Here is a 15,943-nt window from a genome sequence, read left to right as displayed (position 1 = left end):
GAATGTGTTTGGACACAATATCACCAAGGCTGCATATATTTGATTAATAGTACAATAAAAAATGTATTATTGTGAAATATTATTATAAGTCTGTTTTTAATATAATATATTCCTGTGAAGGCCATTACTCACATGATCCCTCAGAAATGAATCTAATATACTGATTTGGTGCTCAAAAACATTTCTTATTATTACACAATGTTGAAAACAGTTGTGCTGCTTCGTATTTTTGTGGAAATAGTTAAGTAAACAAAAATACTGGAATTACATCGCAAGAATGCATTAAATTTGTCAAACGTTTTTTGGAGATTATTTGATGAAAATAAAATAAATGAAATATCATTTCAACGTAAAATAACTATTTTCTATGTAAATATATTAAAACATGTAATTTATTCATGTGACGCAATCCTGAATTTTCAGAATCATTACTCAATAGTCCTAAATAAATAAAGTTAAAAAGAACAGAATTGATTTAAAATAGAAATATTTTGTAACAATATATGTAATATGTAAACTACTACAATTTAAAAGTTTAGGGGACAGTAAATTTTAATTATTTTTCTTTTTTTTTAAGAAATTAATACTTTGATTCACAAAGGATGTTAAACATATATTGTCAGAAAAGAATAAAAAAAAATGAGGTTCTTTTTAACATTTTATTCATTTGTTCCCAAAAATATTAAGCAGCACAACTGTTTTCATCATTGACAATAAAAGTAATAAATCAGCATAATAGAATGATTTCTGAAGGATCATGTGACACTCAAGACTGGAGTAATGATGATGAAAATTCAGCTTTGCATCACAGGAATAAATTCTATTTTAAAGTGTATTAAAATATAAAACCACTATTTTAAATTTGCAATATTATTTCACAATATTACAGTTTTTTTCTGTATTTTTAATCAAATAAACACAGCCTTAATGAAAAAAAATCTAAATTATTAATATTATATTTAACATTTTTTTTTTAAAACAAAAATTTCTTTTGGACATTTAGACCCCCACCATTTACAGATATTTATTCTTCAAATTCATCATTTAATGTGAAGTCTCTCCTTCCCTTATCGTCACTTTAAAGTTAAGAATCTAATTAATAGGTTTGCATAGACAAATCCACTGTTAGGCATTCTCTGTAATATCATCACGCACAGATGTAAGTGAATTATTAATGCAATAAAGACGTAATTAATTCAAATTAACAGTTTCTTTTTAGGATTGCATAAAAGCGAACTCTGTGTAATGAGTTTTCAAAGCCATATTTATTTTCGTGTTTCACATAGTGAAGACTAATGATGCAACATGTCAAACGAGAGTGTAAATAAGCTTAATGAAGTCTTTAGAGTGGTGCGCTTAAGGCTGCAGTCAGCCGGCAATTTCATGAAGGGGTATCATTTTATTATTTCAAAGAAAAAGCGCCTGTCACTGTTTTCATTTGCCATCTTACAAGCAGTTAAAACGATCTGTGGTATGTTTAAAGCAATAACTCTCTTCTTCAGTTTCATGTCTTACGTGTCTATAATGTGACAGCAGTTGTAAGATGGAGTAGATTGTGATAGCAAACTGTTGTCACATCTTCTCAAATCTCAATGGTGACAAATGAATCAATATTGTTCTTTATTGTCTCATCCTCCCTTTTAGCTCTGCAGCAGATGTTTTTGTGAATCGTCGACAAAGTAGGTCAGCAAGTGTAGTTTCCCATATGTTGTACTGATACCATTCTCACCCCAAGAAGTTTATCCAGATGAGACGGGACAGTAAACCTTCTAAGATAGACCTCCTGCCTCTCTAGGAAGTAGACGCCGCCACACAGCTAGTCTTAATCTCTAGTGGAGGACTGTTGCCAATAAATAACAATAAAGTGCCAGAGTGCTGCGTCTTGCTCCAGAGGAGCGCTGCAGGGAGTCGAGCTGCTGTGTTGACAAACAACAAACAAGACTTATAGCCTTACTGAAAATCGTCAGGCAGCAGGATATATTGCGGGTTCGGTGTCGTTACAGTTTCTGTTCTGCAAAATCAGCGACCGGACAAGCCTCGAAAACGCAGAACTATTGGAGCACCCTCTAAAACTCCTACGGATTAAATATGTTTGGGAAAATTATGGTAGAAATACCTTCGGCTTTGGTCAAGCACAGTGGTTCACAAACAGGGACCCGGGGCCCACTAGAGGGCCTCATGCAACTTCCAAGGGGCTCCAATAAGCCTTAGAAGTATGTAAACTTAGTTACACTACTAGTCAAAAGTTTTTGAACAGTAAGATTTTAAATGTTTTTTAAAGAAGTCTCTTCTGATCACCAAGCCTGCATTTATTTGATCCAAAGTACAGCAAAAAAATAAAATGTTGAAATATTTTTACTATTTATAATAACTGTTTTCTATTTAAATATATTTTTTTAAATGTAACTTATTACTGTGATCAAAGCTAAATTTTCAGCATCATTGCCCCAGTCACATGATCCTTTAGAAATCATTTTAATATGCTGATTTGTATTATTATTATTATTATTATTAGCATTATTTAAACAGCTGAGTAAATTTTTTCCCCAGGATTCTTTGATGAATAAAAAGATCAGCATTTATCTGAAATAACAAGCTTTTGTAACATTATACACTATACCATTCAAAAGCTTGGAGTCAGGGAAAGAAATTCTAGAAATTAATACTTTTTATTTAGCAAGTATGTTTTAAATTGATCAAAAGTGATGATAAAGACATTTTGATATTACAAAAGATTTCTATTTCAGATAAATGCTGTTCTTCTGAACTTTCTATTTATCAAAGAAACCTGAAAAAAAATTCTACTCAGCTGTTTTCAACACGATAATAATAATGTTTTTTGAGCAGCAAATCAGAACATTAGAATGATTTCTGAAGCATCATGTGACACTGAAAACTGGAGTAATGATGCTAAAAATGTAGCTTTGAAATCACAGGAATAAATTCCATTTTAAAATATATTCAAATAGAAAACAGTTGTTTTAAATTGCAAAAATATTTCAAAATTGTACTGCTTTTGCTGTACTTGTGATCAAATAAATGCAGGCTTGGTGAGCGGAAGAAACCTCTTAAAAAAAAACATAAAAAATCTTACTGTTCAAAAACTTTTGACTGGTAGTGTCAACCATCTTAATCTTAATTAAACATCTTAATTAAAATTCTAATACAATAATTATTTAGTTATCAGAGATACATATCAACTTAATATGGAAGTCTGTTTCTGCCACAAAAAAAAAAAATATATATATATATATAAATATGTGTGTATATATATAATGTAATATAATATAAAATAAAAAAACTCACAATTCAGCTATTTATTTATTTATTTTTGTAATTCCAAGTTTACATCTAACAATTTCGAGTTAATGTCTCTTATATCTGTCTTCTGTTTCCATCCTAGAATTAAAAAAAAGTAATTGTGACTTATTTCACAATTTCTCACAATTGCAAGTCATGAACTTGGAATTAGGTGTTAACAATTCTAAGACAAAAGTTTCAAATAATAACTTAATTATTGGTTCATGCGCCGCTTGAGCTGAGGAGCTACAGCAATCTGTAACAACACATTAAAGAGCCACAAAACAGTATTTATTGTTTGAGTTTCATAAAAAAGACAACATTTTAAAGCAGAGATTGTTTTTAATACCTAAAGTAACCTGCTGTCTGGTCTGTTTGGCATTGTCAGTTTCTTCTTTGCTCCGCGATGTATTTTTCATGTGTGAGAACATGATGTGTGGCATGAGAGCACCATGGCTTGTCAGACATTGCAACAATAACCCTTCGCATAGGGTCAGTTGTGAGTTTGTAACTTGCAATTCTAAGTTTGTATTTGGCAATTCTAAGTTTAGTAATTTCCTCAAATGTAATATTTTAAGTTTAAATGCAGAATGTAAAAAGTTTTTCCTTTTTACAGTATCTTTGTTTTTTTTATAGGTAATTACTATGGCACTCCAAAGCCTCCTGCAGAGCCCAGTCCAGTGCAGCCTGATCTTGTAGACCAGGTTCTGTTTGATGAGGAGTTTGATGCAGAGGTCCAACGCAAACGCACCACATCTGTCAGCAAAATGGATAGAAAGGACAGCGCAGCTCCTGAGGAAGAGGAGGATGATGAGAGGCCACCCATGGTCAATGGGCTCACAGGTGAGACTAGGAATGCGTGTTTAACAAGATTGAGTGAAAGTAATGTATGTCGTTGTTGAATTGTACTGTAGTGTGAATTTGGCCTAATATACGTTATATGGAAGACTTAAAAAAAAATCAATATTGTACAAATGCAACTCAGAAGAGTTAAAATGTTAGATATATATTTGCAGACATGGCCAGTAAGTGATTAGGTAATTACTGTTAGCCAAACTTCTATCTATTGTTCAATAACATAATAAGCCTTAATTGTAGGTAATTGCTTCATTTGGACAGTTGATGTAAATTAATTGATTCATTTATTGCATTTTTGTAGCAAAATATTTAGTTAATGGGGTTTTTGGGAACCAGATGGGTACCAGAGGTACATATCAACTTAATATAGAAGTCTGTTTCCACCAAGAAAAAAAACTCCTCACAATTCAGACTTGTTTTTCTTGTGAGATATAAACTCAGAGTGGCAAGATATAACCCCAGAATTGCAAGATAACTTGCAACTTTTTAAGTTTTACATTTATACCTAGCGATTTTGTGTTTGTAATTCTGTTTTTCTGTTTCTGTCCTAAAAAAACAATATAAAAGGTAATTGCAACTTTTTATTTCACAATTCTGACTTTTCACACAATTGCAAGTTTATATCTCACAATTATGTGAGATATATGGGGTTTATCACCCCATGAGTTAGTTCAGTTAAAATTATCAGATGAAATGATCAATCATAATTAGTTTTTATATGTATTTTATATACTTATATGTGACTCTGGACCACAAAGCCAGCCATAAGTAGCACAGGTATATTTGTAGCAATAGCCAAAAATACATTGTATGGGTCAAAATTATCGATTTTTCTTTTATGCCAAAAGTATAGATCATGTTTCATGAAGATATTTTGTAAATTTCTTACCATAAATATATCAATACTTAATTGATTAGTAATATGCATTGCTAAGAACTTCAATTGGACAATCTTTAAAGCAATTTTCTTAATTTTTTTGCACTCTCAGATTTCAGATTTTCAAATATCCTAACAAACCATTAATGAAAATGTATTTAGCTTTCATCTTATTTATTTAGCTTTCAGATATATATATCTCAGTTTCAAAAAAATTGACCCTTATGACTGTTTTTTTTTTTGGTCCAGGTTCACATATATGAATTATATGCTAATATTTTTAATATCTATATATTAATAAAATAAATGTTTATCTATTTAAAAGAGATTTAAAAGAGAATCTATTAATGTATTTGTATAGTAACATTTATGTATTTTTATATGTGTAGCTAGCTACTTTTGCAAAAGAATGTTTTAAGTGTACTGTAACTACTTCCCATTATGACTAGCTTATAGTTTGGCATGCTTGTTTCGAAGTTTCACCCACCGTGTGAATCACTGTGTTGGCAGCTTGCCTGCCAGGCTTTCATTGTAAGTGTATTACTGTAAATGTGTTTTTCCTTCGTTTTTGCAAGCTGTGCGACTTCACTTTCTGGGATGATTGACAGGAGGGCACAGATGCTGTCAATAGAGCTTAAGTTGTTATGGGCAGATTTGATTGTGTTCCCTGTGAGAGCAATATGAAGAGCTTTACAAGAGGGGTCCTTGGATGTGCAGCCAGTTGTATAAATAGGGAATAGTATTGTGGAGCCCTGTGGTGCTAAAGGATGGTGTGACTAGTGTATTGCTTTCCACACATGCTGCTTCCTATCACGCAGGAAGTCACTTATCCTCTGTTGATTGCGTCAGGACCAGCTTGTCAGGAAGGCTTGCCCTTAACAAGCTATAATGTAATGCTCAATTGGATACAGTTGGAGTTATATTAAAAAATGTCCTGGCTCTTCCAGGCTTTATAATGGCGGTGAATGAGTGTTGTGATTTTGAAGTCCAATAAAGTGCATCCATACGTTATACCTCATAATCAAACGTGATTTTGATGCTAGAGCCATGCTTTGCATTGTGAGCCTTTATAACCACTGAAAGGCTCCAGGAGTCATAAACTATCTAAGCTGCTTCTGAAACTTGAGCTGTAGTTGAGCTTTTAAAGTAGGCCAAATGCACAGTCAGTCAGAGTTTTTTTTCAGTGATTATCCAGTGGCATAAATAGACTATATTGAGCTCAGAATGAACGAGCTTATGGCTGGTATCACTTCAAGTAATGAGCATGTTAAAGAGGCTGCTGTTTGCTGTGAGGCATAAAAGTGTCTCAGCACACCACAGAGTAACTGCTGTGCCGCTACCTGTATCTGACTGTTGTGTACCAGCCCCTGCACTCTGTCTTCTACCTTCTCATTAAAAAGATACCTCAGGCTTATTATTAGACTATTACAGTCATTTTGGTTCTACATTAATAACTACATATGAGCCAACCCGCTGCCACCCTAATGTACACTCCTGCCACCACCCACCTAGGGCTGGGTTGATGTCGCTGTAGCTGTTTAAATGTAATATATATATTTTTAAAGTTTTTAAAATGTAACTTAAATTAATTGTTTCTTATTTTTATTTAATTGATTCTTAAAGGAGAAGTTCACTTCCAGAACAAAAATGTACAAATCATTTCCAAGTTCAAAATCGTCCTACGTCGTTGCAAAGGTACTACTTACTAGGTTTACCCCCCCCCCCCCCCCCTCGATAATATCGATAATCGTCTGGACCCTGACTGTTGACATCGACATTGCGATACTTACGAGTCATATCGCCCAGCCCTAAAGACAAGCATTTGAGGTTAAAAAGTCAAGTCAAGTCACCTTTATTTATAAAGCGCTTTTAACAATACAGATTGTGTCAAAGCAACTGCACAGTATTTAAACTAGTGGTGGGCCGTTATCGGCGTTAACGTGCTGCGTTAACTTGAGACTTTTATCGGGCGATAAAAAAAATATCGCCGTTAATCTATTCTCAAATTTGGATTGGGAGCTGGTTCTAAACTACGCAAGCTATGATGACTTTCACCTTGATAGTTTAACGCGGATGTATACCAAAGACTATAGAATATGGTCGCGCGTTTATGTCTCCTCCGCCAAAACACAGACGGGATCACGTCGTCCTCCATTCATAAAAACCGAATCTACTATAGCGCGAAATGCCACGTAAATTCGTCGTTTTTTGGATTCATAAATCAAATATGGTCTGTCACTTAATTCAAATCGCGATATGGACTAGTGTCTGTGAAAACTGAAATGCAAAAAGACCGTTTTAATATGAATCCGGTATGTTCCGTTTGCCTAGCTGTATGTATGAAATTCATTATACTATGAATGGTGGAGACGCGCTTTTACTACACGCATACTGAAACACACGTGACGCTCCCGGTAATTTTTGGCATTTGCATCTCACATGAACAGATAAACTCAATCTCCAAAACTGCTGTGAGTGTCACTTATACCGTTTCATTTGAGAAAACTCGCATCATGTCATACTGTATAAACAGAAACTTCACGGCAACCTGTCAAAATAAAAGTACGGTGTAACATGTTTAGTCATTATTTGGGTAGCACACATATTCTGAATGCCTTCAGCAGAATTCAAATCAGCCATTTTAATCTAGATTAATCTAGATTAATTCCAAGATTTAATCTAGATTAATCTAGATTAAAAAAATTAATCTATGCCCACCCCTAATTTAAACAGAACAATATGTGTGTAAGTAACGCATTATTGTAGATAATCAGTTATCAGTTTTCAGTTAAAGGCAGTTCATCAATGAATTCAGTGATATTATCATCCAGTTCAGTTCAAATAGTATACGATATCGCTGGAAAGTGTCCCCAACTAAGCAAGCCAGAGGCGACAGCGGCAAGGAACCAAAACTCCACAGGTGACAGACATGGAGAAAAAAACCTTGGGAAAAACCAGGCTCAGTCGGGGGACCAGTTCTCCTCTGGCCAGACCAAACCAGCAGTTTGTACCAATGTCTGATTGTAGAGAACTCATCAGGATCCCGTGGTGTAGCACCGATGGCCGTCTAGGTTGGCGAGGTCTTCATTGATGATCTGTCTCTGGAGCTCATCTGGTTGACATCCACGGCTATTGAAGTCATCTCCAGGTGGTGATCCATGATCTAAGCTGGGTACGGACTGGATCCGGGGGACTGCAGTGACCATCTGATCTGGATACAGGCTGGGTCTGGTGGCTATGGTGACCTCGGAATAAGAATGAAACAGACTAATATTAGCGTAGATGCTATTCTTTTTACGATGCAACGAGTGCATCAGATGTTATGGGAGGTGTTTTCGGTTCTGGTTGACCTAATTAATGCAGCCTAACAATCCTTTAACGGATTTGAATTATAGGAATGTGTTAATGTTTTTATGTGTAAGCCAGGTTAAAGAGATGTGTCTAGATTTAAACTGACAGAGTGTGTCTGCCTCCCGAACAGTGTTAGGTAGATTGTTCCAGAGTTTAGGCGCTAGATAAGAAAATGATCTGCCGCCCGTAGTTGATTTTGGTATTCTAGGTATTATCAAATTGCCAGAATTTTGAGAACGCAGCGGACGTGAGGGACTATAATGTGATAGGAGCTCGCTCAAGTATTGAGGAGCTAAACCATTGAGGGCTTTTAAGTAATTAGCAAGATTTTAAAATCTAAAAAAGTATATAAACTGTAAACTGAAAATAACCAATCGTTTTGCTAGATAAGACCTTTCTTCCGTCGGCTGGGATTGTTTAGAGCCCTTTGAAACTGCATTTAAACTGCATTTTGGAAGTTCAAACTCGCGGGAACATATGGAGAACATTTCTGAAATGTCTTCCCCAAGAAACATAATTTCCTTATGAATGACGAAAGAAAGACATGAACATCTTGGGGGTGAGTAAATTATCTGTACATTTTTGTTCTGGAAGTAAACTTTTCTTTTAAATCCCAAGAATCAATTAGTCTAGCCTGTTTTCAGTTAATGAATGGAACATTGTAGCGCACCTCCCAATACACTCCAATAAATTACAATAAGCTTTGTGCTTTACTTTTGATATAAAACAAAGTCTCTGATTTGAATTCTGTCCATTTTATTACAATATTCAAACAATAAATGCCACTTTGACACTGTTTAATGTGGACTGACAGATCGTTGTAGTGCCTCATTTTAAAGCGGCAGCGTGAAGTGCACAGGAACTGATCAGTTTCTCCGCTTTAATACCAGTTTCAGCATGAAATAAACGTGAATGAACATCCAAAGGTATGTTAAAAGAAAGAGAATTACTTACTGAAATCCGTATCCTATCTCATGTAATCAATTAACCAGTGTTACAACTGCGGAAAGACGTCAATATAACAGCTTGTAAACAATGTGTCAAATAACCTCACATTTAGCATTTAAAGAAACATCCACCAGAATGGGTTGATTTTTGCAGAGCTGATTTTGGTAAGGTAAAAAGAGTTTTTACTCTTTTTTTTGTTTTTACACTACACTCTTAAAAATAAAGGTGCTTTAAAGAGTTTTTCACAGCGATGCGATAGAAGAACCATTTTTGGTTCCACAAAGAACCATTCATTCAAAGGTTCTTTAAAGAACCATCTCCTTTTTTACCTTTTTATAATCTGAAGAATCTTCTTTCGCCACAAAGAACCTTTTGTGAAACAGAAAGGTTCTTCAGATATTAAAGGTTCTTTATAGAACCATTTAGACAAAAAGGTCCTTCTACGGCATTGTGAAGCACCTTTATTTTGAGTGTACCGTTGAGAAATTTTTAACCAAAGCATGTTGTAGACTTTTCATTAAGACTCAATCATATCAACTTGTGGAAAATGATGACCGATGACCCTTTAAAAATTACAGTAAAGACTACATTGTTACAAAAAACTAAATCTATTTTAAATAAATGCTGTTCTTTTGAACTTTCTATTCACCCAAGAATCCTGCACAAAAATATTAACACAACTATTTTCAACTATGATATGTTAAGAAATGTTTCTTGAGCACCAGCATATTAGAATGATTCCTGAAGGATCATGTGACACTAAAGACTATTAGAATTAATAAGTAAATGTAAACCTATTAAATAAAATTAAATAAATGTAAAATTGCAATAATATTTCACAGTATTTCAGTTTCAACCGTAGTTTGATCAAATAAATGCGTCCTTGGTGAGAATAAGGGACTTCTTTGAAAAACATTTTAAATCATACCACCCCAAAACATTTTAACTTTAGTGTGTGTGTGTGTGTGTGTGTGTGTGTGTATAAATATATACATTTTGAATTTAATTTGTGATTTCATTGGAACGGAGAGCAGCCATGCATAGCCCAGCCCTCATATCACTCCAGCATACTGAAAATCCACAATATAGCCTGAGAAATAGCTAATAAATGAGATGAGTATTAAAATGCATGCCTTTTTTGAGATTTCTAGCTCTTGATTTTAACCCACTTCGCACAGCAGTATTTTTTCTTAGGTTTGAGTTTTTGGGAAGAAGACTTCTGGGGAGCTCGGTTGGGGTTCAGCTGCACCATGCCGAAAGTAGATAGGATATACTGATGCTCCCTGCACAGCAAGTTTTCTCTCCCATAAATCAATGGGATACGGAACAGCGAACACCTTCAGATTATTCACATGCAGCGATAGTGAGCTTGGGGAAGAACCTGCCAAAAAAATATTAGATTCACAGCGCATTAACCCACTGCAGTTACCTCTACTGTTCTGTTTGTGTTAGTATGATTGATCACCATGGGAACTGATATCCTATCCCACAATATCCAGCTTCCTTTTGCCATTCGCCCCTTCAGAATAGATAGCTTTAAAATAGTCTGACTTTTATTCGAGATTAATAATGTGAAAAGAGTTTATTTGGGCTTTAAGTTTCAAAATCTATGTAGCACACACCTCACAAAAACCTCAATAAACATGAGCTATTTTTCAGAGGGTCGCTGGAGGAAATTAGAATTTTTTCAACACTAGGGCCAAAAGAGGTTTCTGAATGCACCGAGGGAGGCTTTGTTGGCCGTGTTCGTCTCCAGTTGGACAAGATGCCTCACAGCTGTCCTCTATTATGATTGGATACAGCTTTGTAAACCCTCTGGCACAACTGTAAGGACGAGATGCAAATGGCAACAGTATCTAACCGAATTTGCCAAGTGCAAACTGAGACGATTTTGCAACCCATAAGTGCATTTGTGGTTTTTTATTGATCAAATTCGCATCACTAAAATGGCTAGATTTGCCTTTGCAGTGGGTTCTAATGCTTGCGTTTACATGCTTATGTCCAGATGTGATAGACAGAGCTTCGGACTACTTAATATACACTCGTTATAGTCTGTCACTGATACAACGGTGTGGAAAGGCTCAAATGTTATGGGTGTTTTTCCATAGCAAACCTTCACCGTTAGGTTTCACCGTAGCACAACATTTCGTGCTTTCAACACTCAATCTGCAACACATTGTGTTCATCTGTTCCCGTCTGTACACCATTTTCTGAACACACAAGTATTTCCTACTTTTTTTTTAAATAATGTTCACCACATTCTGCTTTCTGTTTATCATCGAGTTCAGCTTCTTTCTCCATTCGGCCACAAGCGTGAAAGGCTTCTTATGATATTTGCCTTTGAATGCTGGGGCTTACGTTTCTGCCTGTGTCATGAATGGTGCCGCCATGGTTACGGCACAGGAACAACAAGTGCTGATTCATCTGCCACACATGCGTCCCAGCAGCAGACTCGGATCATTCCGATGAATGGGCCGCAATCATGAATGTGTCAGCAAAATCATATCAAGCCTTTTCATGGAAATATATATACTTTTTCCATCACCTCACCTCTTGTAGACATGTGCTGTATAACCAGTATATCTACACACCCTGACGAATACATAAACACAGGCAGGTTTTCATCCCTCTGGCAGCTAGGCTATGGTTTTTTTATGTACAGTGCCTTGCAAAAGTATTCCTACCCCTTCATTTTTGTCACATTTTGTTTTGTTGCAGCATTTTGTTAAACTGCTTTAAATTAGTTTTTCCCCACATCAGTTTACACTTCATACGCCATAACAAATGTATTAAAAATAAAACACTGAAATAAGTACATTGCATAAGTATTCATACCCTTAACTCAGTACATAGTTGAAGCACCTTCACGGCCTCAAGTCTTTTGGGGTATGATGTGACAAGCTTTGCACATCTGCATTTGGCAATTATCTGCCATTCTTTGCCTCACCTTTTCACCTCTCAAGCTCTGTCAGCTTGGATGGGGGCTGACAGACATTTTCTAGAGCCCTAGTTGTTCCAGTCGTCTTCCATTATGGATAATGCTTCTGTGAACCTTCAATGCAGCAGATTTATTTCTGAACTCTTCCCTAGATCATTGCCTTAACGCAAGTCTGTCACTGAGCTCTACAGGCAATTATCTTGACCTCAGGACTTGGTTTTTGCTCTGATATGCATTTTCAGCTGTTAGATCTTTTCTGAGAGGTGTGTGCCTCTCTAAATCATACTCATTCAAATGAATTTGCCACAGTTTAACTCCACTCGAAGTGTAGTAACATCTAGAAGCAATATGAATGCTCCTGAGCTAAATTTCGAGTGTCCCAGAAAAGGGTATGAATACTTTTGCAACGGGATCTTTTCAGTTTTTTTATTTTTAATAAATTTGCACAAATGTTAAACTATTTTTTGCTTTGCCATTATGGAGTAGGGAGTGTAGATTGATGTGGGAAAAAAGTAATTAAAAGTAGTTTAACATAAGGCAGCAACATAACAAAATGTGAAAAAAATGAAGGGGTATGAATAATTTCGCAAGGCACTGTATATTTAGCTATTTTATGTGTTTAATATTTACTGTATACAAGTACAGCTTTTATCTGTTTTTAATTTAGAGAAATAAAAAACTCCAAAACTGTTTCGATAATTATTTCACAGCAATATTATTATTATTAAATATTATTAATATTATTACTACTTTATTATTACAATTTTAGAGTAAACATACCCTTTTTTACCCTTATTTTAAATTTGCATTTACATGTTTTGTACACACACAAATAAATCTACATTACCATTTAAAAGTTTGGTGGTTGGTAAGATTTTTTATTTATGTTATTATATTATTTATGTTTTTGAAAGTCTTGTATGCTTCCATTTGATCAAAATATATTAAAAACATCAAACATTATTACATTTAATTCTTTTAATAATTTTTTATTCCTGTTATTTCAAAATTTTCAGTGTCACTTGATCCTTCTGAAATTGTTCTAATATGATGATTTGGTGCTTAAGAAACATTTCTTCTTATCATTATTTTTTTAACATGATTGAATGAATAGAGAGATCTAAAGAACAGCATTTATTTAAAATATTTTTTTCCTAATTTATAAATGTATTTTTTGATCAATTTAATACATTCTTGCTGAATAAAAGTACTAATTACTAAAAAACTAAAATTAAACGTCTTATCTGACCCCTAACTTTTTTTTGGTTTGTATATAAAATTGCATAAATTTTTTCCAAGCAATTTATTCCTGAATTTTTAGTGTCACATGATCCATCATAAATCATTCTAATATGATTATTTGATGATTAAAAATATTTCTTCTTATCAATGACTAAAACAGTTGTGCTGCTTGATATTTTTTTAAAATAATATTTTCAGGATTCTTTATTGAGTAGAAAGATCAAAAGAACAGCATTATTTTATATATATATAATATATATTCCAGTTAATATAATATATATTCCAGTTAATAAATGTATTTTTGATCAATTTAATACATCCTTGCTGAATAAAAGTATTAATTTAAAAAAAAAAAAAATCTTATTGACCTCAACTTTCGAATGGTGGTTTGTTATATAAAACTATTTTTCAAATAATTCCTGGATTTTCAGTGTCATGATCCTTCAGAAATAATTTTAATATGATGATTTGGTGTTCAAGAAATTTTTTTTTTTTTTTTTTTGTGTGTGCTGTTTAATGTTTTGGTGGAAACAATAATAATTTTTTACAGGATTCTTTAATGAATAGAAAGATCAAAAGAACAGTGTTTATTTAAAATAGATGTTTTCCCCCAATTAATAAATATATTTTTGATCAGTTTAATATATCCTTGCTGAACAAAAGTATTAATTCATTTAAAAAAAAATTCAAATATCACTGACTTCAACCTTTTTAATGCTGAATTTTTAGCATCATTACTCCAGTCACATTATTCTTTAGAAATCATTCTAATATTCTGACTTGCTTCTTTGATGAATAGAAAGTTCAAAAGAACAGCATTTATCTGTAATAGAAATCTTTTGTAATGTTACAAATATCTGTATCATCGCTTTTGATCAATTGAAAGCATCCTTACTAAACAAAAGTATTAGTTTCAAGCTTTTGATAACAATAATAACATTAATAATAATGTTTCTTAAATAGCAAATTCTGAAGGATCATGTGACACTGAAGACTGGAGTAATGATGCAAAAATTTAGCTTTGATCACTGGAATAAATGACATTTTACATTATATTCAAATAGAAAGCAGTTCTTTTAAATAGTAAAAATATTTCTCAACATCACTGCTGTGTTTTGGATCAAAGAAATGCAGGCTTGGTGAGCAGAAGAGAATAGGGGTTATGCCCAACAGGCTTCCGTTTTCTGCTAAACAGGTCTCGTTGCTTCCGGTTCACGCGTTTTGCATATCCCTCTTTAAATATGAACATGATTTACTCAAGATTCATTCAAAGTAGACACTAAAAATGATCATAACCAATGTCCATCACATATGTGGATTGATATATAAAAGTTTTAAATTTTTATTCTTTTCACTAACATTTATATATAAATATTGAATGAAACGTCCACAATAAACAGCTGACTTGTTTAACTGATTACCTTAAAAGTCCGTCGATATTGCCATTATTTATTACGGCTATTAACACGTTCTCCGACAAGCGGAAGCAATGAGACCTGTTTTCCGGGGTTGGTCAGGTGACGTTCGACATATAGCCTATTCTTTAGAAATCTTACCATTCAAAAACTTTTGACTGGTAGTGTACATTTAACATTTTTTTCTAATTTAATTTATTCCTGAATTTTCAGTGTCATGATCCTTCACAAATGATTCAAAGATGCTGATTTGGTGCTCAAGAAATATGTCTTATCAGTGATGAAAACAGTTGTGCTGCTTGATTTCTGTGGAAATCATAATACATTTTTACATTCTTTATTTAAAAAAAACAAAAACAAAAGAACAGCATTTATTTAAAATATATTTCTTTTTCAAATTAATAAATATATTTTGATGAATTTTATACATCCTTGCTGAAAGAAAAGTGGTTTGTATATAAAATTATGTTTATGTATACATAAACAAATTTTTATAGCCTATTTGTTTTATCATTAAGTGATGTTTCCTGGGAATCAACCCCGTGACTACAGTAGTTTCATCATAAGAGTCTGGCTACAGAAACATGTGCACACTACAGTAAACAAAAAGACGATTGGCTCTTTTAACTGAAGGATGGAACTTTTGAGTGCTACATTTTCACCCTTTCATACTATCTCCGCCTGTGTTCCGATGCGCAAGCAGACTGTCTGTCTCACTCACACACACATGTGTGTATTTGACACACATCAGCTTCACGGAAATGTTGTCTGGCTCTGGCCCTGCCCGAGAGGCGGCTCTCTGAACATCAGTGCTGGCATGCAAATCCAGTGGCTCCTGTTGTCTCCCTCTCTGTTTCTCTCTCCCTGTTTTTCTTCGTCTCTTGAGAAGCTTGGAAAGTTCGTTCTGCAGTGCTAGAGAGAGTTAAAGTATGTATTACTCCCCATTCCTGTGTGTTCTTCCCTCCTCTTTCTCAAAGTCTCACTGGCTTTTTGCTCTTTCCACTCACAGAACAC

The 15,943-nt window shown here is 34.0% G+C and overlaps 1 protein-coding gene across 1 annotated transcript in view; it reads left to right on the top strand.

The window, feature by feature from the left end:
• The window catches only part of LOC141290580 (membrane-associated guanylate kinase, WW and PDZ domain-containing protein 3-like), a 169,092-nt gene that overhangs the window by 103,892 nt on the left and 49,257 nt on the right, over positions 1–15,943 (top strand). Inside the window, exons 4-5 of the mRNA XM_073822698.1 lie at positions 3,937–4,143; positions 4,495–4,507. Coding sequence (XP_073678799.1) covers positions 3,937–4,143; positions 4,495–4,507 — 220 coding nt within the window. The remainder of the gene's footprint in view (positions 1–3,936; positions 4,144–4,494; positions 4,508–15,943) is intronic.

The sequence above is a fragment of the Garra rufa genome, chromosome 18, assembly GCF_049309525.1.
Source record: "Garra rufa chromosome 18, GarRuf1.0, whole genome shotgun sequence".
Lineage (NCBI taxonomy): Eukaryota > Metazoa > Chordata > Actinopteri > Cypriniformes > Cyprinidae > Garra > Garra rufa.
Note: the sequence above shows the minus strand (reverse complement) of the source record. Positions and strands in the feature narration are given on the sequence as shown.